General features: G+C 49.6%; 1 protein-coding gene across 4 annotated transcripts in view; it reads right to left on the bottom strand.

Annotated features, from left to right (window-relative positions):
- Nucleotides 1-26,484, bottom strand: part of RBM39 (RNA binding motif protein 39) — a 446,237-nt gene that overhangs the window by 266,130 nt on the left and 153,623 nt on the right. For all 4 annotated transcript variants that reach the window (XM_069652240.1, XM_069652241.1, XM_069652242.1 and 1 more), the window contains one exon: nt 16,223-16,375. In XM_069652240.1, the coding sequence (XP_069508341.1) occupies nt 16,223-16,375 (153 nt within the window). The remainder of the gene's footprint in view (nt 1-16,222; nt 16,376-26,484) is intronic.

Genomic DNA, 26,484 nt, shown 5'->3' with positions numbered 1-26,484 from the left:
GCGACGAAGGCGACGGGAAGAAAACAGGCAACACCAAGGGTTCGTTGAGGTGGAAGTCCGACGGTACCTTGGGCATGAAGGAGGGGTGCGTCCTGAGCACTACCCTCGTGTCATGAAAAGTCAAGTACGGGGCCTTGCAGGAAAGGGCCTGGATCTCTCCCACCCGTCGTGCAGAGGTGATGGCCACAAGAAACGCTGTTTTCCACGACAAGAACTTCAACGGAGCCGAGTGCAGAGGCTCGAACGGAGGTCCCATGAGCTTGGTCAGCACCACGTTGAGCTCCCACGCCGGGGCCGGAGCCTTCACCGGCGGGAACGATCTCAACAGTCCCTTCATGAACTCTTTCACCAGGCGATGAGACCACAAAGACGTCCGCCCCGTGGTTCTGGTGTATCGGGAGATCGCAGCAAGATGAATGATGGACGCGTGCGCCAGTCCAGCTTTGGCCAGCGTCAGTAGGTACGGCAGTACTTGGGGAGCCGTAATCCGTAGAGGGTTAATCTTCTGTGCGTGGCACCAGACAGAGAACCTCTTCCATTTGTGTCCATAGCATTTAAGAGTTGAGGACGCCCTGGCCTTTGCAAGAACCTCTCTGGAGTTGGCCCGTATGTCGTATCCTCCAAACTCTAACGCTGCAGGAGCCAGGCCTGCAAGTTCAGCGACTTCGGGTCGTGATGGAGGATGGCGCCTCCTTCCCTGGAGAGAAGACCCGCGTCCACTGGCAGCTTGATTGACAGGGACGCTGACAAGTCCAGAAGGTCCGGGAACCATATCTGCCTCGGCCACGCAGGTGCGACGATGATGATCATCCTGTACCGTGACCTCTTGAGCTTGTTGATGAGCCGGATCAGCAATGGCAATGGAGGGAACGCGTATAGAAACAGGCCCTCCCAGGGGAACGAGAAAGCATCGCCCATGCTCCTCGGCTGGGGAAACCTGCTGGCGAACCTCCGGCACTTGGAGTTCGTCGCCGTCGCGAACAGATCGATCTGGGGTGTGCCCCACCGTCGTAAGAGGCGGTCCACTAGATCCTGTCGTAGTTCCCACTCGTGGCACGAGCGCAGCTCCCTGCTGAGTGAATCGGCGATGGTGTTTTTTATCCCTGCCAGATGAAACAGCACCAGAAACATCGCTTGGGCGACGGCCCAATGCCACAGATCCTGCGCCTCCCTGGACAGGGCTGGGGACCTGGTTCCGCCCTGTTTCCTGATGTAGAACATGGTGGTGGTGTTGTCGGTGAAGATCCTCACCACCTTGCCCTTGAGGGACGGAAGGAAGGACCTGAGGGCCCAAAAAACTGCACGGAGCTCCAGGACGTTGATATGGAGGGACTTCTCTGTCGGGAGCCAAAGGCCTCTCGCGTGCAGATTTTCGGTGTGCGCTCCCCACCCTTCCAGGGAGGCATCCGTGGTCACAGTCTCCTGGTGGCCGGGGGTCTGTAAGTCCATGCCCGCCGTCAGATGCGCGCGGGTGCCCCACCACCGGATCGCTCGTCGGAAACTCTCGTCGAGTGTGAACCTCTCCTCGAAGCTGCCAGTCGTCTGGATCCAGCGCGCGTCTTCTTCACGAGGAAGTATCTTGAGTAAACTCCGGAGCCCCGAAGTCTCTTTGGGACGAGCTTGATGGCGCCCTTCTTGAGCATCGGCTTTACCTCCAAGAGAAGTTGAGGGACGTGATGTTCTTTCCTGGCCACAGGGGGGACGCGCGGGCACCTCTTTAGAAACTCGAGCGCGTGACCCTGGGCTAGGGCGTCCAGCACCCAACGGTCGGTTCAGTCCTGCTTCGACGAGGCTTTGCCTCCTTGACCTGCTTGGCGACGACGGCGGGGTCCGCCTGACTTGCCTCGTCCCCTGTAAGCTTCCTGCGACGACGAATGGGCCGCTTGACGGTAGGTGGAAAATCCGCCGGCGGAACCTTTGGAGGCACCCAGTTTGCCTCCGCCGCTCCGAAAGGGTGGCCGCCGTTGCTGGAGAACCCCAAGAGCCCGGGCCGTCTCCGTGTCTGCCTTGTTGGCTTGAAGGGAATCGTCCACTGTTTTCCCAAACAGGTTGTTTCCGTCGAACGGCATGTCCAAGACTCTGGTCTGCACGTCCTGACGGAAGTCAGTAGCCTTGAGCCATCCACGCCGCCTAAGGCACACGCCGTAGCCCAACTGGCGAAATCCAGTGTCAGCGATGTCCGTCGCAATCGGAATGGCGTGGTCCGACGCCACCTCTCCTTCCTGCAAGATCTCTAGGGCATCCGCCCTCTTGTCGTCCGGTAGGAAGTCCAGCAGGGGGGGCCAGTTTGGACCACAACTCCGTCGTAGCGGGCTACGATAGCCAAGGCGTTGGCCGCCTTAATCGTCGCTGCAGACGAGATGACGCTGCGTCCCATCGTATCCAATTTCTTTCCCTCGCCGTCTGGCGGGGAGGTCGACGTAGAGGCCGCGCCCCCCCCGCTTTGTTCCTGGCCGCCGCGGAGACGACCGAGTCCGGGGTCGGCTGTGCCCGAAGGCACAAGGGGGCCGCGTCCGGGACCCGGTACTTCTCGTACCGATCCCTTCTAGCCGGCGTCGTGGATGGGTTCTTGAGGGCGAGGCCCTCATCCCAAATATCATCCAGTAGAGGTACGGAGAGGACCGTCTTCCTCTTGGCCTCGTGCCGTTGATAAAGGAAACCTTCCTTCTTCTCTTCCGGGCAGAGCTGGAAAAGCTCGGATGCCCTGGCGATCATGGAGTGAAACGATCCAATCTCGTCGGATGGGGAAGCCCGGGTGGGAGGTGAAGACGGCAGATCCTCGTCGTAAACCTAGTCGTCCGTACCCGTCGCGGCCATGTCAGTCCCCGTATCATCCCCACTAGTCGTGGACGGGGAGGAGGGCTGAACAGGGCGCGATGGCTGAAAAGGAGGTGGAGGATGAATCCTTCTTTTAGGGGGAGGGCTCCCAGAAGGGCCTGGCTCCGGGTCCCCCGTCGGGAGCAGTTCCTCCGCTGGTGGTAACGGCAGTCTCGTCCTTATCTCCGGGCATAAGGACTGTATAGCCAACAAAAAGGCCGCCGAGTTGTCTTGCGGCACTGGTTGAGGGGAGTCCGACGGGCGGTCAGGGGCCCCGTCGGCACCCTCGACGTTATCGTTGTCTCCTACGTCGGTGTCCCTCCCGACGGGCTGGTCTTCCACGCCAACGCCGTGGCTTAAGACTTCGATCAGCTCTTGCTCAGAGGTTGAGGCCGAATCCACGACGACCTCCTGCCCCCCCCCCCCTTTCTTCTCCGTCGGAGGTTTCACGGGGGTCCTGTCGATGGGCATAAAAGAGGACTCCCTCCGCGGTGGCAGGGAGACTGACCCCCGAGGTCGCCACCACTGGTTTAGCCTCCACAGGCTGAGCCAGGGCTGCCGCGACTGTCTCGATAGAGGCCTTTGCCGGATGGATTAAGGCTTTTACCACCTTAGGTGCGCTCACCGCCTTCTCCTTGGGTGGATGGTCACTGCCTCGCTCTCCCACCGATGGGGCCTTCGAGCTTGACCGGGACCTCTCCAGGGGCTTCGCCGGGTGCTCGGCCTTCCTCTTACCCGAACCAGAGCGTTGGCTCGTGGTTCATGGTGCCGGGGAGGATGCGCCCTGCCTGGCGCCCGTAGAGCCCAACCGTTCAGCGCTCCCGGTGCCAGCTGACTCGCGGTGCTTGGCCTTGTGTTGGACCCCCGTCGCCGGGGCGTCCTCAAAGATCTTAGAAGACCGCTCAGATTTCTTCTTCTCTCCTGACGGGTTCTTCCCTTCCAGCCAGTTGGCGAGACGTTGATGGCGGTACTTAATGGTCCGCTCCGACATATTGCCGCAAAACGCACAGTCCTTCTCCACTTGCGTCTTGTCCTCATGCAGGCAGTAGAGGCATTCTGAAGCTGGCATCCAGGGCAGACCCTGAACAGCTTTCCGGGCGTCGAGCTTCCCTTCTCCTGGGCCATGTCCGAGATGGGCCTGAGAAACTTCTGGAGTCCTCCAAAAGCGTGGCTCGACGAAATCTTCACCCTTGAGGGGCGTAGACTAATCCGACACGGGTCCCCGTTGATCGGATGAAGAAACGGTGGAGCTTGAGGCTCTTTTGACCGAAAAAAAGACTTTTTTTGAGAAAAAACGTGAAAAAAATAGCACCAATGCTCGAGAGCAATAGCACGAGGATCCCAACACTTGAACGTGCGGTACAAATCTGAAGATGGCTGCCAGAGGCGGGGCTTAGGTAGAGGGCAGTCATTGGCTGTGGTCAGTATGACGCAGAGATCAGTGATTGGTTACTACTACGAAAGACAGATGAGAAACGAAACTGATACTGGTTTTTTCTTTACCGAGGATTCCCAGCCTGACTACGGGGAATATTCATGAGCATGTGAATCCATGCCAGACCCCATGCTGGAGAAATTTGAGTATCTGCATAGCTGTAGCATGTAATGTTTTATTTTTTGAAGATTCTGATAACTAGAGTCTGGTAGATGTTGAAGTACAGTGGTGATGGTGAGGATCCTTGTGGCACTCCACAGTCATTAACTCGTGGGGTGGATTTGAAGAGTTTAATCCATACGGTTTCTGGTCGGTCTGCTAGGAATGGTTTAGTCTAGAGTAGTGCTGTGTCTGCTATGCCTATGTCTTCTAGTCTTTTGGTTAGGGTGTCGTGGCTGACTGTGTCGAAGGCTGCAGAGGTCGAGCAGGATGAGGGCTGAGGTTGCGTTAATTTTTTTTAGGTTGTCCCAGATGAATGGTAATGCTGTTTCGGTTCCTCTTGCGGGTCTGAAGCAAACGAGCTTGGTCTAGCAGATTGTGTTTTTCTACATGTTCTTGGGTTAGTTTGTATACATCGGTTTCAACGAGTTTTGCTGGTTAGGGAATGTTTTAAAATCGGCCTGTAGTTGGAGGTCTTCAAGATCGCCACTTGTGTTTTTTAAAAGTGGTTTGATGTATGCGGATTTGAAGGTCCATGGTACAGTTCCTGTTGCTAGTGATAGATTTATAAGGTTTCTGTAATATTCTGCTGGCGTCCCTTGTGCGAGGATTGGTGTAGAAATCCGGGGGACAGGGATCCATGGGTGATCTGTTTTCTTGCTGTGTTTTACCAACAAGGCAAATTACTTCTGATATTTTGGGAATGTTTTGGAGTTTGTTCTGTGCTGGGTTCGTTTGGTTGTGTGTTGTGGTTGGTTGGTTTGTTTTGTATGGTTTGTTGGATATCGTTGATTTTTTTCTTGAAGTGGTCTGTCCGGTCGTTTAGTTTCTTAGTTGCTTAAGTTTCTGAGGGAGATGGGGTGTTGTCGCAGCCTGGTGGGTTTCTTATCTCTTTAATGATGTTGAATATTTCGTTTGGTATGGATCCAACTGGCGTCCAGGAACTCGGGAGTGGTCACATCCGCAAACTGCAGAGCCAGACCAGTTAGATTCATGACAACAAGCCAAGCAGCGACTTGATGTTCTTCGCTGTGGCGATCTTCAGTGCTAACAGACGTTGCACTTTGGCCAAAATGGCAACTATTCCCTCCTCTGACAGTGCGGCTGGACAGGGCACCGTGTTGAACCTGGACCCTAGGAACAGCGCGTTCTGAGATGGAGTCATGCAGGCCTGTGCATAGTTCACCGAGAACCGCAGATCTGTCAGCAGCCGGACGGTCTGCTCCGTGGGATCGAAGGCAATGTCCTTAGACTTGGCCCGGATGGTTGTCGAGGTAAGGGTACACATGAATTCCCTGTAGTCGTAGATGGGCCACCTCTGGAGCCAGGCACTTCGTAAAGACTTTGGGCAGCGACTTCAGTCCAACAGGGAGAGCCTTGAACTGGTAGTGCTTCCCTTGTACAACAAGTGCAGGAACTTGCAATGTTTTACGTGAATGGGAACGTGGAAATACGCGTCCTCCAGATCCAAAGACGACAAAGTCTCCCTCCTCCAGCTAGCCGAGCAGGTGCTGCAACGTGACCATCCTGAATTCTGGGACTTTATGAAGGTGAGTAGTTGCAGTTTGAGAATGGGCCTGCAGGCCCCGATCTTCCTTCTTACCAGAAAGAGTCTTGAGTAAAATATGGGGTCCCAGAGTGCCTTCAGAACCAGTTCTATCGCCCCTTTCCTTAACATTGCCCAAACTTCCAGCAGCAGCTGAGGGAGGTGTTGTTCCTGCCGGGCAACCAGTCATATTCGTGGACACTTCCGCTGAAACTACAAAGTGTGCGTCCAACACCCATCGATCGGTGGAGATGTTTTTCCATGCGCTGACCAAGTTCTCTAGCCGGCCTCCCAATAGGGTGGAGGCCCGACGTCCCAGCGGTTTCATTTCTGCTTGGAGGCCGATGTGCCGCCCAGGGAGCCTTGACGACAGCGGCCGCCTTCCGAAGGACTTAAATCCCTCTATGCTTCCTGGGTCGTGGAACGGGAGGGTTGGCAGTAAAAGGACAATCCACTGACGAACTCTTCGAAGAAGTCTCTGGCTTCCCTGCCTGGGGGATGAAAGGACGGCGCTGTTGCAGCGTGCCCATGGCACGGGCCATCCGTGTCGGCTTTGATGGCCTAAAGAAATTCATCGACTGCCTTGCCGAGAAGATGGTCTCTGTTGAATGGCATGTCCAGGACTTTTAGGGAGAATTTTCAGTTTAGTGCTAAATTCCTCTCACATTAGAGACCCCCAGCTCTTTTGTTGGACTTTGTACTTCTAATTCTATGTATTTTCTGTGTTTTCTTTTGATTGTGGAGTCTGACAAACTCCATAGGCATCATCTTTTACATTGCCTCACCCAGCACCTTCAGTGCAGAGGCACAGGAAAGTCTTTCAAATTTACTCAATGTTTAAATAACTTCTCTTGGACAAACTGTTTTCAAGAGCAGTGAAGTGAAACTGACTTTACTTACATTTAACTTTCTAGACCCAGCACACAGCATCTTACAATAGGGTTCTGGAGGGGTTACTTAGTATCCCCTTTGTCTAGTTTCTCATGTAACCTTTTTATGTTTGCTTATTATTGCCCACGATGTGTGGTGCTCATTTATCGACCTCAGAAGGCTGAAAGGCTGAGTTAGGCCCTGCCGGGATTCGAACCTGTGTCAGCAGGCTCTGCACAGATGTCAAAGCGAGCACTCTACTCGCTGGTCTATCGGACCGGCTATAGGGTGCCTATTTCGTCAAAATGGCCCAGTCTTTTTTCGCCATTTCTTGTCAGGAAGGTCCTTCCTGAGATTTACTCTGTGCGCCAGACCAGGTCTGGTCCCTTTGTTCATTTCGTCTTTGGCGGGATTCACAAGTGACGCCCGCCTCTGGCACCAGTATGCCTGGCAGGAAGTAAGGGAGGTGCCCAAAACTTCCTGCGCTTAGTCCACTGGTTACAGGAATGCACCCAAAGGTGATTGGCCGGCTTGCTGTCTGGCCAGGACAGCCACCCTGCTGTGCGATTGGCAGCTAGGCTGGAATAAATGGGAGAAACCAGCATAAAATGTGAGGCTTTTTGGCTTGGAAGGCAGAGAAGCCCTTAATTCACCTCGACTAAAGAAGCCCTGCAAGGACAACTTCTCCCTTTGAGTTGGTGGGACCAATCAACTCCAAAGTAAGCCCGTCTGGTCATCCTGTCGAAGCTAGTTATATTTCTATTGCAGTTGCTGATAGAACCGAAAAGCCAGGGAGAGGAACACCAGATTGTGTGTGTTACTTTTACGTAGGACCAGAGTGCTAGGGGCCACCTTAACAGAGTGCTGGACCCCAGAAGCAAGGAAAGTCTGCAGCGGAATCTGAGAACCGCAGTGTTGCTATTTGCTGTCAGATTCGAAAAGCTGAAACACAGAAGAACCACTGAATTGAAGTTTGCCCATTGCTGCCGCTGACCTTCCCATTGCAGAGCATGAGTCCCGAGACATCCTACCTCTTGTCCCCACAACTGAGGCCCAGGAACAACAGGATCTGCAGAGCTGTACAGGAACAGAACCCAGGTGCAACCATTTCTTCTAACCAGAGGTACTGTAAAGTCTAAGAGAACCTACCTCTTGTTGTGTAGCCTTGCTTGTTCTCAGTTGAGACCTGTCTTGGCTACCTTGCAGAGTGGCTAAAGCTTTACCCTTCACCAGCCTCCCAGTTTGTGTCCCTTCAAGTGTTCCATTTTCTACAAACATTGTGCAAGACTTTTTACCTACCTGCAAAAAGAGATCTTCAGCTCCCTTTGACATACTGTAATTAACACTGGCTGTCACGGGCTCCTGAGTGACTCCTCTTTACCTCCGACTGTGTTTTGGCCTTTTCCCCCCAAGGAAAGGGTTAATTTTAATCTGCATTGAAACATTTTAAAAAGTACTTACCTGTTTGTGAATTATTTGTTATCTTTTGTTTTATTCCTCTCTTCCATCTTCCACACTGAACTCAGTATTGCTCTAAATGTACCAGTGACAAATCAATGTCCACAGTGTCCTAGTTATTTAAGTGACCTGAGGGTGTAAATGGGTATCATCCGATAGAGAAACAGTGTTTTGAAGTGTATTTTAATTGTTACATGTATTGCTCCCTTCTGAAGTAGGCTTATAAAACTGACTGAAATAAATTAATAATTAGTTTATCAAAGAAACCTTGTGTGTTGATTTGAATAAGTGTACTGTGAAACTGTCACATTACTGCTCACATTGACCCCTCTTGAGATAAGCCTGGCTGCTCAGCCACACTACCAACCTGTGTATTTCAGATTTAAACCAAAGCTTGGGTCCCTTTTGCCAGGAGGTCAAGGTTATTGTAGTGGACCCAAAGGGTACTGCATACAATCTTGCCTAACAGCCGCCAACCATTTAATCTGCCTGTCTTTCAAAGTCTTTGGTAGAAAGAGTTTGCAGGCCTTGAACAAGCACGCATCTTGGTCACGAGGCAGACCCTGATTGCATCAGCGATGAGCGTCTTTCCAAGGAAATGTGTCGTTACACGACGGGCAGAATTTAAAAAGGAGTCCTCTCAATAGCAGAGGTTTGCGACAGTCAGACCAAGAGAACTAAGGGTGAAGGAAATGCATTCTCAGAGGAATAAAATCCAGGGCCCCACTCTCGCTACTGTACGGGCCCGACCTGAGGGGAGAGGTCACGCGGTCGACAGTCACTGAGCAGTTGCACATGTCAGCGACAGAAAACCCACTAAACAGTCAAGAAGTTTGTGGAAGTTGACTAGATGACCCTAGGCCGTGGGAACGAATTTAGCAATATAAACTCTTGCGAGTTCTGCATAAGCGACCAACTAGTTTGGCAGAAAAAAACAATTTAGGGACATCGACACGTGAGGGATTTTGGGTACACTACACGTCACGTTAGGGATAGTGTTAGTTACGCCCATATCGACGTCCCCTTTCGATCTTCAAAAGAAAGATGCAAAACTCTGCGATTACCACGAGATGTCGGACTATACGCACAGCATGTGATTCTAAGCAGATCCACAAGCATCAGAAGTGTTTCTTTGATGTGTATTACTAACTTCAGTGTACTTACCTACAGCTCACATCTTCCTCTTATGAGCAGGACTGCTCTGCCACTCTACCAAGGTTCCATGCGTAGGACAGACTGATACCAAGAGTTGGCGATCTACAAAACAATTGGGATATATTTCAGAAGTCCTACCTTCCAGGGGACTCTGGGAAACCTCCCCCTAACACCCCCCTCCCCAACACCCCCACTCATGCTTCCCTTCTCTTAGAACACCAAGAGCAGACCTGGCCAAAAACCCCAATCTCCACAGCCCAGACACTGCCTGAAAGTCAAATAAAGTCCCAGGATACCACAGGCCCCACTTATCAAACATACTCCAACCAGGATGCCCCTTGCCGTCCCCCCAATCCCTCCTCCAACCACCCCTTTTCCCCATACTACCATGACCAACACCCATCCCCGCCCATGCACTCCCTTGGCCACCCCATCCCTCAACCCCCGCCACCTCCCCCTCTTTCTACGATACCCAACCAGTCCTAATTGGCAAACCATGTTTCTGTGATGAAAAGGACATCTGGGTTGTCGTCTGAGATAAGGTAGAAGATGTTAAAAAATGTTTGAGAGACTGACATGGCATTGTTGTGGATGCAAGAGATTTGGTGGGGTTTGAAGGCTAACCTAGAATTGTGACAGGGACAGCTCTGGGACCTGTAGCCAAACCAGAGCAAGGTGAGTTGTCTATGCCAAGTCTCAAGAGGTTGTGAGCTTAGAAGAGGTCCACAATGAGCACACAGTGAAATAGTCAAGGAACACTCAGACAAATGGGTATAAAAAAAAAAAATAAAAAAAAAAACTTTACTTATGGCCACATAACAGTAAAAAAATGACTAACGGGTAATAATATCACACAACACTAACAAAAGATGCATACAATCACTGGAGTAGGGCAAAATAAATATCAAACCCCTGAAAACCATGGTACAGATTAGCATAAACACTCAAGAGTTGCAATCCTAGCTTCAGATGTCCAACCCAAAGATGCATGGGGCCTTGTGCCCAAAAATTCAGCAAAGTTCCTGACAGTTTTGTGAAGATGGAAAAAATGAAGGAAGGGTCTCTGGGGTCCAATGAACAGTTCCAAATGTTAGCAGACAAGTTCATCTAACAAACGTGGCCCCAACTTTTAGAGTGCCTGTGTGAACAAGCAATGGCAAAGCCACACATTTAAGAGGGAGTTAAGGGTTCAGGTAAGTATCGCTACAACTCACCCTACCGCCGCCACTCGGATTCTTCGTAGGACTTGGCAGGTCTGCTGAAGTCCAAGGTTGCTTTTCTCACCATCGGCCTCAGCCCTGGATTCCCAGGGGTTGCAGATTAGAGCACCTCTGGTCGACGGCTAATGCAGGTGCCATGGTATTCCAGTTGGAAATGCAGAACTCAATGCAGACTGGAAGCCCATAAGTAGTTTCGGACATCACTGATTCATGGCGACACAAAGGATTCACTTGCCGCAGTCAGACCTTTCCTCCTATCTCGGGACCCCTTGATGCTAGGACCATGAAATTGTAAAGGTAAGCCTTATTGCACAAGCTGAAGATCTTCCAAGTTCCAGAACTCGGAACGACGACGTATGCAGCACAATAGCCCAAACCAGGTTTCGAAATTGAGATACGATGAGTAAGAGCTAAAACCAGCTCCTGGTTGTCAGGCATCACCCAGTAGGCAGGAGCTACTGCAGGGGAACCAGAAGCTACCAGAGATGCTCCTTTAACTTTGTCCATTTTGTATGAAACATTGTGTTTAATATATATAAGTTCTCTTCTAATTCTTGTTTATTAACATTATCATATACTCAAAGTTAATGTCATTTACATGTTTGGAAAGCACCAATTGGCCCTAGGAGCCAAAAGTAGCTCCAGTTAGCTGTTGGTATCAAGCTATCCGTGCTCTACTGTGCTAGAAGCAAGAGATAAATAACACCCAGCACCCCTCAATTTCAAACCCTGCAAACTCGGGTCAGCCACTGGGCGGTCCAGGGGCACTTCCAAAGACTCTTCTTCGAAGGACTCAGAGCAGACGTTGAGAATGGATGTTCCGTCTACTTTCCTTCGCAGGACTGCTGGATATATTCCACAAGACAAGTATTTACCATCACAGCAGCAGAAGTTGGCCGCCAGGCCTTTTTCCAAATAGGTCTTGGGTCTCTGTCTCCTTATGGGTCTTGCAGCTGGACTGGATTCTTGGTTTCTGCCAGGATCTCTCTAGAGTGGATGCAGGGATCCTTTTATCCAAAAAAGCCAGGTTAGAGCTGAAACTCCCACTAGCCAATGACAGATCTGCCCCCCCCTCTCCCCAACAGCAGTAGTCCAATCAGGACCACTGGCAGCAAAATTCATGCATACCACTCAAACAAGTTTGTCGATTGGGACCAGACAGTCGTGCAACGGCAAAATCCCTTGGAAGGATTTTCATCAAACACATCCAAAGCTTTTTGATGAGCTTTCCAAGGCCCATTCTCATGGCTCCAACCTTAAGACCTCCTCCTTATCGGAGGGATATTCTGATAACTCTCCCACATTCCGTCTCCCGCCCTTTCGCTACAATTGAAGAATCTTCTTACTCATTCTAGACCAAGGAAAAATATGAGGCATGCATGGACAAAATGTCTGAATTCATGGACTTTTAAGCTAAATTTGATGAAATTTTTCAAAGACCTGTGCCTATGGACGATTGCCCAGGCCTACCAAGACACCATTCTTCTGGTGCTCAATTTCCCTAGCGACCTAGACGGCTCTTCCAGGATGTGCAAAATAACCCAGATATATATTATGTCACAGAACCAGATCAGACCTAAAAAAAAACAATTCCTCAAGATCCAAATACTTGGACCCCTGCCCGGGAGGCCAGGGGATAGGTTGTGAAAAGAGCACGGTTTCCCTGCAGACTAGGATTTCTGTTTTCCCCAGGTTTAGCATGAGGTGGTTGGTCATCATCCAGTGATCAATATCCGAGAAGCATGACGACAAATCTGTGGGGAATGTGGGGGTGCCCAGTGATTTTAAGGAAACTACTAAAAACCTGGCTCTTCAACATCAGACTCAAACTGTAAAACCAAACTGGAAAAACAATGAAAAGGTTGACAATCTAGGACAATGACAACATCCAAAACCGAATAAAGAACTCTTACCATAAAGAGAGACAACACTAAACCTTAATAGGACATAAACGACACCCATGAGGACAGAGCCCAACATCCCTAGCCAACTCCCAGCTAACAAACATCACCCACGCGATAAATGCTACTATAGTTCATACCTGTGTAAAGTTGGGTAAGCGTTAGTGCCTGCAACACCAACTAAGCTGTGGACATTGGCAGGACCACGGACGAAGAGAGTTTTGAATGAAGGCCGACACTGCGCACAGATAATTGCAAGCGCTAGCATTGCCACATTCCAAAGGAGGTAGTAGCAGTTACATGAATGAGCAACCGAAAAGAGGGTGCAGCCGAGGAGGGAGCAAACCCAGGCTTACCGATGCCACCCTCCCACTAGACTAGATTGGGAATGCTCTGGGCCAGAACAAGTGACGCACAAATGTCTGCCAGCCCCGCACACTAACAGGGGCCACGTAGACGGCCGGTACATAATGTGGGCAAGGTTATGCATATGAACGGATGCCAAATGAAAAGGGACCGTGAGCGTCGCACAACACTGTTCTGGAAGCAGACTCAGTGACGTTCACAGACCTCAAATGGGGAAATGTAGCGCCTCACTTCTAGACAGCAATGCCAAATAACCAACCCACTATCAACTTCACCCTCTGCATACACATCTCAAACTCTAACCAAACAACCACAAACCTACGACACAACAATCCGCACAAACTTCACTACAACAACAAAACAAAGCACACATGAACCACCACAACAGAACACGTCTCCCAAAAGTATAACACCCCAAGCCCAGCCAACGGAATTCCAGGCCGAGGCCGCCAACAGCACATCGCTGCTCTATTGCACTTCTCCAGCTAATCCCACTAACCCCCCCTCCACCCCCCCGCTCAACCCCTTTTTGCTTTCAGAGCCACCAGGGGACCACTCCGGTGGCAATAGTGCATGGTTCAAATATCCTTCAACATTAACATTATCTGGTTATCTGGGTAGTTTAGCAGGTGCGATTGTGGAAGCGGATGAGTGCGGGTATGGGTTCAGATACATATTGAATAGGGACGCTAGGGATGCTCCCTGTGGGACCCCTTTCCATACTAGCTGGGATGCAGAGGTGAAAGGGTGGAAGAGCATGATTTGCATGCGATTAGAGATGGAGGAGATTCAAGTGAGGGCAGTGACTTTGGAGTGTAGCCAGTCTAGGAGAACGGTGTGGTCAACAGTATCCAAGGCAGCAGAGGTCCAGGAGAATGAGAACAGCACATCCTTCAGTGTCTGCTCTTTTTAGGTAGACCCAAACGGACACTAGGCAGGACTCTTCAGTGAAGTGACAGAGGTGCTTGTATGCTGTGTTGTCCAGGAGTTTGGCCATGAAGCAGGTGTTGGAAATGGGCCAGTAGTTTTGGGAAAGAGTGTGTCAAGCGTAGATTTCTTTGAGGAGGGATTTGATTGTAGGAGGTTAAGGCTTCCAGTAAGATACAATTACTGCCTGCACAGGTTGAGGTTAGGATGTTCGAGGGTGGGCGGTGAAGGGTCCTCAGGGAGGAGGAAGGAAGGAAGGGAGGGGGGGAAGAATCCTGACAGGCGGCTTTGTGTTAGGAGGAAGAGAACTGGTGTGAGATTGAGGCGAAGGTTTGCATCAGGAGGGCGTTGAGGATGGGTAATGGGAGGTGGGTGGGGTCAGGGAATATTTCTATTTTAGAGATGGCAGAATGTCAATAGCGATGTGAAAATGTTCTGATACAGCATCACATAAGGACTGGGAGGGGGGACGGGTTGAGCAATCTGGCAATCTGAATTCAAAGATGATTCTATGCAGTTCCTTGTTTGGGTTGCAATAGTTCAAGATTCTGCTCCCAGAGAATGCTTTTTTGGTTTTTAAGATTTCCAATCTGTAGGCCTTGGTTAGTCTTGCCAGGGGGAGGACAGGCTGGGGGGTGTTTTTAGGGGTTGGTGCTCCTGGTCTATTCCAGACGATGCTTGAGGGTTTTTAGAGATCTGAGGTTGTTGGTGTACCACCTGGGTGTGGGGCTTGATCTCCGAGAGGTCTGCTTTGTTACTGCAAGTGTGCTGGAGAGCTAGTGGTCGAATAGTTTGATTTGGTGGTGGGCGCTTCCTGGAGGGAGTTTGCTAGATCAAGGGTGATAATGACCGTTTCAGAGTGGGGTGATGTGTGGAATTTGGTGGTGGCCCGCATGGCCTTGAGCGGGAGACACTGTTGAAAGTGGTATGACGAAGATTGCCAAGTGATTTGTCCATGTTAGGGGATGTGGGGGCAGTGTGCATGTGTTTGTGGTGCTGAAGACCGCATTGAGGATATGGCATGCAATGTGGGTGGGCAGAGAGGTGTTGTATCAAGATGGCATGTAGGTTCCAGCGTGCCAGAAAGGGGGTGTAGAGGGGCCGCGGGGCACTGTCTAGCTCAAACACGCATTGCTACAGAGGCACAACTGTTGCTTCACAGATCCTGCGATGGTGGTGGCAGTCCCCAATTGGTTATCCACCTCCTGCTGCAGGGCATATTTGAGGGTCGGCTGACCACCAACCTGAAAAGCAAAGATGCTTCCAGGAAGTCAACCACTGAAACCTTAAGACTCCGAAGATTATGACAGAGGGGCACCAGAGGGCGGATTTACAAAACTGCATTCACTAATCCAAACCACTGCAATTCGTATATCGACCACCTGCTCGAAAGCAAAGAACTTTGCAAGACATCCACCTTTGACTGATGGGCATAACCAGTCAGCTGCTCGGCTAGAGCTGCATCGCCATCCCAGGGTCAGCGAGCAGTTGTATAAATAACCTGCTTTGTTCCTTTGCAAGGACCTTCTTCCAGCGTGGAGGTTGGAATCATCATGGGCATGCTCTACTGCTGACCACCAGAAGAGGAGCCTGCCAGGAATCTGGAGTTAATCTACCGAGCTGCAAAGGCCTACCAACCTCGTGCGGAGCAAACGAAAGAAACGAGTCCATCCGGTCATCTAGGGTCTCGCTACTAAATCTTGGGAATGATCCAGGGTGCATCCACTGAAGTTAGAAGTGTCCAGTGGAGCCAAAAGACTAAGCCCTCAAACCTGGAACTTGAATCAACATGACTGGAACAGTGAGACACTTCTTCCTCAGCAATTGTAGTTCAACTGCATGTTTTACAAATTGCTGGAAGACCTAGGGGCTGAGATGCATTCTCTCCTCTGCTGTCCCCTAGCCCAATTTGTTGTGGTTTGGGCCTAGAGTCCTGCTAACCTTAGCGCTAATTTAGGTCCTGACCATTGAACACTAGGGTTGGTGACTGCCTACGTAAACCTCAAAAAACAATTTAAAGGATTGAACTCATCATGAATTGTTGGAGTAGAGCACTTGCTTTCTTCTTAGTGTATACTTCCCATCTTGAGTGGCCTTTAACAGCGTTACTAACATGTGACTGTAGAATATTTTGTGGTATGCCTGCAAACCAAAACCTTCAGACCATTTAATAAATATGAATTCATTTGACTTATGTCCCCCATAATTTACTAAATAACATGCTTGAAAGACTGAAAAACATCCTGAAACACATTTGTTATTTACATGTTTTATGTGCCTACACGTCTGCTTGTAACATTTGCATCCAGCAACTAAAATTTGGGCAGGCGCCACATTTAACAAAAAATGTTTGTTATTTGGTGCTTACCTGAGAAGCTTGCACTATGATGGGCACTCCCAAAACTCTCTGCCCAGTTAGACCGATAGCTAGTGGTACAGAACTGACATCAACAAACTCAACATAAGCAATTCCCTTTGAACGTCTGGAATTTCTATCAGAAATCATTCTCACGTCACGAACCTACAACAAAGAAAAGAGAAACTTAATAGGAGGGCACCACAGTATGTTTTTTTTTCTCCAAATGCATTTGAATTGAGTTAATTTTGTCAGTTACAAACTAGGCAAAAATAGAATTAGGAAAGAATATCGAATCTGAGATGATGGCATAGAAAAATATGTCTTTTAGGATGTAAATAAAGTTTGCACACAGAGAGGGGCACTCAGCCAATCAGCTGGCTGGAACAATGGGCAAGAATGCACATTCCCTGCCTGCTGTTCCAACCACCCAGGCCTTTCCCCCTGGTGACGCCATTTTTTTTTGTTTGATGTATGGAAGCAACACAGAGCCTCTGCCGGTTGCCTCACCAAAACAATCCCAACTCCTTCCCCACCCTCTCCCTCCCCAATTACCTCTAGGACCAACCACTAGCCACAGATGGGTGGTAAACGCAGTAAGGCTTAAAAGAAATGCACAAAAAAGTACCTGCTGCCCACAGAGTGTCCCGTTTAGCACACCTAGAGTAACCAAAAATACCCTGAGTGTTAGTCTAGGGGCTTAGGTGCGAATATAAGATCGATGTGAGCCTTGTGTGCCGTTGGCGTGACTTGTTGCGATAGTTGTTGCGATGTGGTGAAGTGCATGCTGTTTGCTGTGCGAGAGGGTGGTTGAGTGGATTTTTTTGGTGAGATGAGCAGAAGTTTAAACTACTGGGTTAGTGGGTTATTTACAATTCCCGGTTCCCTTCCCATCCTTAACAGTGATCCATTACTGCATGCGTTTACTTTGCAGACCAAGATATTGACATAGCCTTCCCCTTCCACCGGGATCTCTCCTTTAGTATGATTCTAGCTTTCTATCTTTCAGTTGCTGGGATAAGCCATACATTGGTCTTCCCTTACTTCAGTAGATGGGCAGTAGCTTGGGTAGGGGGGGTAAACAGTTACAGGGTAATAAGTCGAGATTTGAGTATTTTCTGAATAGGAGGTGATCTCTTGTGTTACGTATGTTCTTTGGTAGACTATTCCAGGTTTTTGGGGCAAGGTGGGAAAAGGAGGATCCTCCGCATTTTTTGTTGTAAGATTTTGGTTCCAACCAGATGTCGCTGCTGGATCCAAATGGCCTTGTGGGGCAATGTACGTTTAATTTTTCGCTTAGGAGCTCCGCGCCTTGGCTGTGGATTGCTCCGTGCGTTATGCACATCGATTTGAACTTGATCCGCTATTTTATTGGTAGCCAATGTAGCGTTTTCAGTGCTGGTGTAATGTGCTCTCTGAGGTAGTTTGAGGGGCATTATGTATGCGTTGGGAGTTTTTTTTTTTTTAGGAGTTGTTCTGGCATGCCCAGAAATAGGCTATTGGCGTAGTATACTCTGGACATGACGAGAGCGATTACGGCGAGTGTTTTGTTAGCAAATGACAGGAATGGTAGGATCCTTTTTACTGCTTGCAGGAGAAAGGAGCATTTCTTAATTAGAGCGTTTACTTGTGGCTTTAGGGTAAGTTTGTTGTCCATCAGGGATCCCAGTTTTTTTTGTTTTACAATAGACGATGGAGCTGGGTTTGGGCCAAGTTCTGTTGGCCAGGGAATGTAGTAGTTTTCTCTGTTTTTTGTGAAGATCATAATTTCTGTTTTTGCCTGGGTTGAGTTTGAGGCAGAGTTCATCCAGTTGTAGATTTCTCAAAGGCAGTTCTCCAATGTGTGTTGTCTTGTTCATTTGGTAGTCAGCGGTTGTAACAGGTGAGGCCGTGTCTTTTAATGATCCCAATTAGTTGAGACAGGTAGATGTTGAATAATAGTGGGAGAAGGATGATCCTTGTGGTACTCCGCATGAGGACTCTTGGGCTGGATTTTAAAAGTTTAATCCATATGGTTTCTGTTCAGAAGGATTTGACTCATAGTAAGGCGTGTCAGTGATTACAATTTCTTCCGGTCTCAAGATGAGCATGTCGGGGTTAACTTTATCGAATGTCGCAGAGAGGTCCAGAAGTATCACCACAGTATTATTGTCCGAGTCTGCGTTTGTCTTTAGATCATCCAAAGTGAGAGGAGTGCTGTTTCCGTTCCTCTCATTGGTCTAAAGCTTACTTGTGCCTGGTCTGGTGCTCTATGAATTCTTGGGTAGTTGTATATGACAATGCATTACTTACCGTAAAGGCATTTCTGATGGTTATATCTGCTTAGATTCACATGCTGCGCATAGGTCCGACATCCAGTGGTCACTGCGGAGTATTGCATTTTGTTTTTCGTAGTCGAAAAGGGACGTCGACAAGGCTTGTCTGAAACACTATCCCTATAGTGACGTGCGTTGTACCCACAATCCCTCACGCGTCAAGGTCCCTCTGTTTGTATTTTTCTGCCCTGAGGGAGCCTTCTAGACGTGAGTGAGTACAGAAAAGAGAGATATAAAAGGAAGTCTATGTTCCTTCCATCCGAGCGGGGAGGAAGGGTGGGCGCATGTGAATCTAAGCAGATACAACCATCAGAAATGCCTTTACGGTAAGTAATGCATTGTCTTCTGATGTTTGTTATTCTGCTTAGAATCACATGCTGTGCATAGACTAGCGAGCAGTACCCGGAGTTGGCGGTGGGTTATGAGAAGGAACAGTAGAGAAAAGGTGTCTTAATACTGCCTGTCCCACCTGGGAGTCAGATCTAGAGTGTGCATCTAGACAGTAGTGTTTTGTAAAGGTGTGCACAGAACTCCAGGTAGCCGCTTTGCAGATGGACTCAAGGGGAACATTTGCAATGAATGCTATGGACGCCCCCGTGCCTTGAGTAGAGTGTGCTCTTGGCCTAAAGGGCAGTTCTCTCTTACCAAGAGTATAGCAGAGAGTGATGCATTGAACAATCCATCTAGAAATAGTGGACTTTGAAACTGCATCTCCTTCTCTTCCTGCTGCCACCGAGACGAAGAACTGATTAGTCTTCCTCAGTGGTCTGGTTCTTTCCATGTAGAACATGACCGCTCTGCGTACATGTAGTGTGTGCAGAGTCCTTTCTCCCAAATTGGAAGGATTTTGAAAGAACGTTGGTAGTTCTATAGATTGGTTTACGTGGAATTTAGAAATAAATTTGAGCAAACCTAGGGTGAGTGCGTAGAACCACCTTCTCTCTGAACTGTAACGAAGGGGTCTAGAATAGAAAGAGCCTGAAGTTCACTTACTCTCCTGATGGAGGTGATAGCTATTAAAAAAGCAGTCTTAAGAGTGAGGTGTTTAAGAGATGCTTTGTGCATGGGTTCGAATGGTGAGCCCATGAGTCTGGTAAGTACCACATTAAGGTCCCATCCGGGAGCTGGGTCAGCTATCGGGGGGTGTATTCTCTTTACTCCCTCCATGAAGGCCTTTATAACAGGGATCTTCCACCACAACACTTTGAGTTGGGAAGTGGTGTATGCAGAAAGTGCCGCTAGGTGGACTTTAATGGAGTTAAACACTAGACCTGAATCCAATAGGTGGGTCAGGTATAGAACAATATGTGTGGGAGAGCAGTCAATAGGGTTGATGCTTTTACTCCTGCACCAGATGACAAATCTTTTCCACTTGCTAGAATAGCAGTGGCGAGTGTTAGGTTTTCTGGCTTCCCTGAGGATGTCCATGCATCTCTGCGGGAGCTGTAGATGTCCGAACTCTATGATCTCAGGAGCCAAGCTGCTAAGTTCATGTTCTGGGGGCATGGATGCAGAGTCCTGCCCTTGTCTTGTGAAAGCATGTTGTACGGGCAGGGGAGTTTCACTGGGGGAGATAGAGGCATCTCCATCAAGTGAGCGAACCATGGCTGTCAGGCCCACATTGGGGCCACTAGTATCATGGTCACTTGTTCCTGGTACATCTTGTGCACCACCCTGTTGAGAAGGGGAGTCGGGGGGGGGGGGGGAAAGCGTAAACAAATTTCCCTGACCATTGCATCGACAGACCGTTCCCCTTGGATTGGTTCTGGGGGTACCTGGAGGCGTAACTTAGGCATTGTGAGTTCTCCAGGGTTGCGAACAGGTCTATTTCTGGGAATCCCCATTGTGTGAAGACGATGTCTTCGTGCAGGCGCCATTCGTACTCTTCGGGCAGGGGGAAATCTCTGCTGAGTTTTTCTGCCAGCAGATTGAGTTCCCCTGGTACATGTTGTGACAGTAGGAACATGTCCTGTTTGAGAGCCCACTTCCATATATTCTGGGCCAGTTTGGACAGGCCTGGAGAGTGGGTGCCCCCCTGCTTGTTGATGTAGTACATGACTGTGGTGCTGTCTGTAAGGACCATCACTGTCTTGCCTTGTAGGTGTTCCTGGAAGGCTTTTAGCGCCTTGAACACAGCTAGTAGCTCCAGTAGATTTATGTGTTTGGATGCTACGTTCGGAGTCCACACTCCGTGAGCAGTCTGATGGGATAGGTGCGCCCCCCATCCTGTGAGGGATGCGTCTGTGGTTAGAGTGGCTTCCGCCGCGGGTGTGGCAAAGGGTTTCCCTTTTTCCATGTTTTCCTTTGTCCACCACCGTAGCGAGAGAACCAAGGCTTGCGAGACCACCACTAGATCGTCCCATAGTCCGCTGGCCTGACACCACTGGCTGTTGAGCCACTCTTGCATTGGGCGCAGGCGCGCGTGACGTACCAAATAAATACACGACGCCATCATTCCTAGCAAGCGCAATGCTTTGCGTACCGTCACCTCTCGACCGGTCACATAGAGGGATCTGAAACAGCATGTTTTGGACCCTCTCTTTGGAGGGGAAGACGAGGTCGTCCCTTGTTTGAATTAGAGCCCCTAGGAATTGCTTGATTTGACTGGGGTCTAAACTGGACTTCTTTTCGTTGATGGAGAAGCCCAACTGGAACAAAAGGTCTACCGTCTTGGGTATTGGAGAAGCATGTTTCGAAAGAATCCCCTGTTATGAGCCAGTCGTCAAGGTAAGGGTAAACTGGGATGGACAACCTGCGCAGGTGGGCCGCTGCCACTGCCAGCACCTTCGTGAATACCCTTGGTGCTGATGCTATGCCGAAGGGTAGCACTCTGAACTGGTAGTGTTTGCCCTCTATCATGAACCTGAGGTATCTTCTGTGCGCTGGCAACATTAAACTATGAAAGTATGCATCTTTCATGTCCAATGTTGTCATGTAATCTCCCTGTGAAAGCAGTGGGATCACTTCCTGTAAGGTTACCATACAAAACTTTTGGGGTTTGATAAACTTGTTCGCTGGGCGCAGATCTAATACAGGGCGCATGGTTAGATCCTTTTTGGGTACAAGGAAGTACACTGAATAAATACCTTCCGTTACCTGAGATAGAGGCACGACCTCTATGGCTCCTTTTTCCAGCAGTAGTTGTACTTCTTGGAGAAGGATGGCAAGATGTTGCGGTGTCATGCGTCGTCCCCTCGGGGGTCTGTAGGATGGGGAACTGTTGAATTCGATGCAGTATCCGTGGGCTACGGTGGAAAGTACCCAACGGTCTGACGTTATACCCTCCCATGCAGGAAGAAAGGATGTTATCCGGCCCCCGACCGGTGTTGCATGGGAGGGGACGCGAATCTTCGCGTCACTTGGGAGTTGTTGGGGGCTTGGGAGCCTCTGGGGGTGGACCCCCAACCTCTCCCTTTACCCCGGCGCTGGCCTCTTTGGCTGTACTGCCCACTATTGGTCTGGTAATTGGTGGCAGGGTACTGTTGATGCTGATTTTGTTGTTGGCGTTGGCCACGAAAAAAGCGTTTGTTGCCATAGCCGCATCTGGTAGTGGGCTTAGAGATTTGGTCAAGAGTCTTGATAGTATCTAACTCTTTTTTAGCCATCTCTAGAGCTTCATCCACCGCTTTCCCGAAGAGGTTAGAGCCTTCCACAGGTTTATTTATTAAAGACGCCTGTGTCTCCGGTTTAAACCCCGAGTTGCGCAGCCATACATGGCGTTTTAGGAGTATTCCCTGCACCAGGGAACGTCCCGCTGTTTCTGCCGCATCCAGAGAGTTCTTTACAATAGTGTGGTTGACCTGGGTTCCTTCGCCAATAGTTGAAAGCAGGCGTGTACGTAATGGCTACGGTGCCTCTTCGGCGTCCTTGCGCAGTTTGGCCCACTGCGCGTCTGCATAGCTAGCGAGCAAAGAATTGTTGTTCGCAATTCTTGCCGAAAAGGCAGCCGAGGAAGTTACTCTTTTTGCAAGGGCATATAACCTTTGCCCTCCTTGTCAGGAGGTGCCTCACTGGTGGAAAGTGGTACCCCTGCCCTCTTCCTTGTATTAGTTACTACCAGGGAATCCGGAATGGAATGTCCCCTAATGTAGAGCGGGTCTGAGGGTGAAGGAGTGAAAAGTGTTTTAATTCTTGGATTGACCCCTCTGATCAATGCGGGAGTGGACAGCAAAGGGATGATTCTTCTCTTCACTGAAGCGAGGAGGGGAATGGTCTGGCTGACCGGGGGTTTCTCCTTACTCTTTCCACAAAGTCTAATTCTGGAGAGAGCTCCCCAGTGTCCAGTTCGAAATGTGCTGCTGCTCTGCGCAACAGGGCATTGAAAGTGGGCTGATCGTCAATGGGAGACGTGTTCCTAACAGGTGAATTGTCAGGAGGATTTAGGTTCAGGACATCAGTGTCGGAATATACTGATGGGGATTGCCAGGGGTGCGAAGGTCCTTCTTCTGGGTTTTCTCCGAAGCCTTCTCCTATAATGTCTGGACTGTCTTCCAGACCTTCCTAATGGTTCTGTCCCTCTTCGTCGTCCATAAAATCATCCTCCTCCTCCAAGTAATGTTCCTCCCCAGTGAGATCATACACATTATGGAAGTCTGAGGCTGTGTCATGCTGGGGATTGACTAGCCTCGGATATTTGGCCCTGGGGTCCTCCTGAGGCCCTTCTCTTGTTCTCTTGGGAGTTTGAGGGGTCTGGGTATTCATAAACCTCTCCATACAGAGATGGAGCCTTTCCATGGTTTCATGGGGTACCCCTGAGCGGTCTAGCGGGGGAAAAGTAGAGTCATCTAGCTGAAAACGGCTCGACCTCTCCCAAAGCGTCGAGGAAAGTGTCCCGTCGCCCTCCGAAAAGCCTTCAGGTGTGCTGGGTGACCCCCCCCCGACTGAAGGGGGTAGTCCCTGCCTTTCTTCGGGCTTTGTCGGCGTGTCTTTCGACCCCTGCGTAGCGCTCGACGTGTCCTTCGGCGTACGCTTCTGGGCGTCGGCTACAGCGATCCTCGCCAAGCTCTCGGCGACTCGTTTGTCAGCAGAGGGCTGCGGTTTCGACGCTACGGGTGTCGATCGCTCTACGGCGGCATGCGCTTTCTGCTGATGCGCGCCGGCCGATGATTTGGGGGCGGCGCCCTTATTTGCCGAAAGCCCAGTCGCTGGTCGCGGCTGCGAGAGGGGCTTCGAACCCGAACGGTCCGAGGAGGCTGCCGGTGGAACCTGCGTCTCCTTGGGCGCTGATGCTCTCTTCGTCTTTGACGAAGAAGAGCCATGGGTTGTGTGCTTATGTGAGTTCTTGTGTGCGTCAATGTCGCCGGGGTGTTCATCCCCATAAGCAGGGCGTGAGCCGAGCCCGTCGGGGCCGGGGACAGACGACGAAGCGCGCGAGCGCTCCTTAGAGGGGTTTTCGACTTCCGTAGCGGAGGTCGTGTTATCACGTTCCTCGTCACTGTCGGTGGTAGCAGCGGCGGGTGAACCCTCGGCCTTCGACATCGCGTAGGCCGCCCACCTTTTAACCCTACGGTCTTTTAGAGTTTTAGGCTTAAGAAGCCGACAAGCCGCGCAACCTTCCTCCTTGTGATCGAGGGGCAAGCAGCGGTTACACCGTGAATGCTTGTCCTTCCAAGTAAACTTGCCTTTGCAAAGCGGGCAAAACCTAAAGGGTGTCCTCTCCATAGCCGAGGCAATAAATCGTGATAACCACCCCAAGGGAAAGGAAGGGGAAAAGGAAAGGCATTCTCAGAAAAGAACCAGAGATGTCCCACGACCCCACTCTCCCTACTGTATATGGCCTGCGAGGCCAGGCCACGTGTTCGGCAACGCCGAAGGATCTCCTCCACTCGTACCCTCTGCTCGGCGGAGAACAGCTTCACAACTGCGTCGAGGGAGGGATCTATGTGTTTAATATTAATAAGAAAACGACCAAAGGTCGAGGAGATGAAATCTGCAATGTCTCTCGAGGAGCTCCGCGTAAAGGCGACCAGTAGCTGGGCGGAAAAAAACAATCTGAGGGACTTCGACGCGTGAGGGATTGTGGGTACAACGCACGTCACTATAACGATAGTGTTTCAGACACGCCTTGTCGACGTCCCTTTTCGACTACGAAAAACAAAATGCAATACTCCGCAGTGACCACTGGATGTCGGACCTATGCACAGCATGTGATTCTAAGCAGATTAACAAACATCAAACATATTTCCAGCAATTTAGCTGGGTAGGGGATGTTGGAGAAAGGTCTGTAGTTGGAGGTCCTCCACGTTTCCTGCTGTGTCCTTGAGGAGCGGCTTGAAGTATGCTGATTTGAAGTATTGTCGCACTTTCCCCGTTGAGATTGATTGGTTGAAGATGTTTCTGTAGTATTCCATGGGTGTTCCTTGTGAAAGTTTTTTTGTATACATCTGGGGGGCAGGGATCTGTTAGGGAACCAGTTTTTTTTGTTTTTGTTTGTCAGTATGACAAAAGTCTCCACTCGTATTTAAGGGAAGCTTTGAAGTTTGTTTGGGCGTTTCTCATAGGGATGGGTGGGTTGCATATTGTCAATGCATGGTCTGCTTTGTATGGCCATGATTGTTTTTGAAATGGTCTGCGAGATCATTGCATAATTTCACCGATCGTATTGGAGAATTGTTGCAGCCAGGTAGGTTTTTTTATTTCGTTTATGATTTTAAAGAGTTCTTTTGGGGTATTTGGTGCTTTGAAGAGTTGTTGTATTATTTCCTTTTTGTTTTTGCATTTCCTTTTTGTATGAGCAGATATGTTGGAGTTTGAATTTCTTTCTGCAGTCACATTTGATCCTCTGTTCTAGTTCAAGTTTCCGATTTTTCCTTTTCATGGCGCCGAGTAGTGGAGTAAGCCATTTTGCCGTTGCCCTTTTGCGCAATAAAGTAAACTGTTTTTCTTTGGCAATCTCGTCGATTGTCGTCGTGATGCAGTTGTGAAGTAACTTTTTGTCCAAGTCAGCTTCGTCCATAGTTGTTGCTTGCCGTTTGCTAATTTCCCGAAGTTCAAGTTGCAATTTGATCGTTCTCCAGTTTCTTTTTATGATGATCGGTGGCTTGTCCCGTTTGATTATTGGTGTGGCTAGTGTGGTTACGATGGAACAAGTTACTTACCAGGAACTACTGTTCTCCAGCATGGGTCTGGCATGTATTCACATGCTCATGTTTATGTTTATTTATAATGCGCAGGCATACCCTCAGGCATCAGGGCGCAGCATTTACATGAATTTGCAAAGCTTAGTTACAACAACCATAATATATACATAAGCACAATAAACATAAACAGCAGGATTATATACGTATATACGAAAAGGCACAAGTGGTTACACTGTGTGCTAGTGGCAAATGTAGGACAGGCTAGGTGTTTGGAGGCCTATGTTTTCAGCCATAAAACTACCTTGGATCTGAAGTTTCGGTAGTGCAGGTCCATTCTGAGAGTTGGCGGTAAAGAGTTCCATAATTTGGCAGCTTTCACTGGGAAGCTGTTGCCCCCTATTGAGGAACGTTTGAAGTTAGGGATAGAAAGGCAATCTTTGTAGGCTTTTCTTATGGGTCTCAGGGAAGACTGTCTGAAATCTGTCGATCAGATAAATCAGGGCAGCGTTAAGCGTCATGAATAAAGAATACACAGTACAGAATAACACAACCAAGGGAGGCAGCAAGGCTCACCATAAGCAAGTACCTTTACCTCCTCACCAGACTCACCTACAAGCGAACAGGTTGCGAAGCACTGCTTGGCTGACTCTGGACTCCTCCCTGTTAGGCAGAATTGCAGGCAGTACCCTCTGGGACCACTAAACTCAATTAGGACTACAGGTCTAAGCCAAACCAACCTTTGGTATAAGTCTGCACCACACAGTTTTTGGTAGTGAGCTGAGCAGCCAGGCTCATCTCAAGAGGGAATGTGAGCAGTACGAGTAATTACACAGAGGACCTTCAATCACAGTGGTTCAAGTAAACACTTCTTCTTGAGGTT

Source organism: Ambystoma mexicanum, chromosome 3p (genome assembly GCF_040938575.1).
Source record: "Ambystoma mexicanum isolate Mex_15411 chromosome 3p, UKY_AmexF1_1, whole genome shotgun sequence".
NCBI classification, from domain to species: Eukaryota; Metazoa; Chordata; class Amphibia; order Caudata; family Ambystomatidae; genus Ambystoma; species Ambystoma mexicanum.
This window is presented reverse-complemented; position numbering and strand designations above follow the sequence as displayed.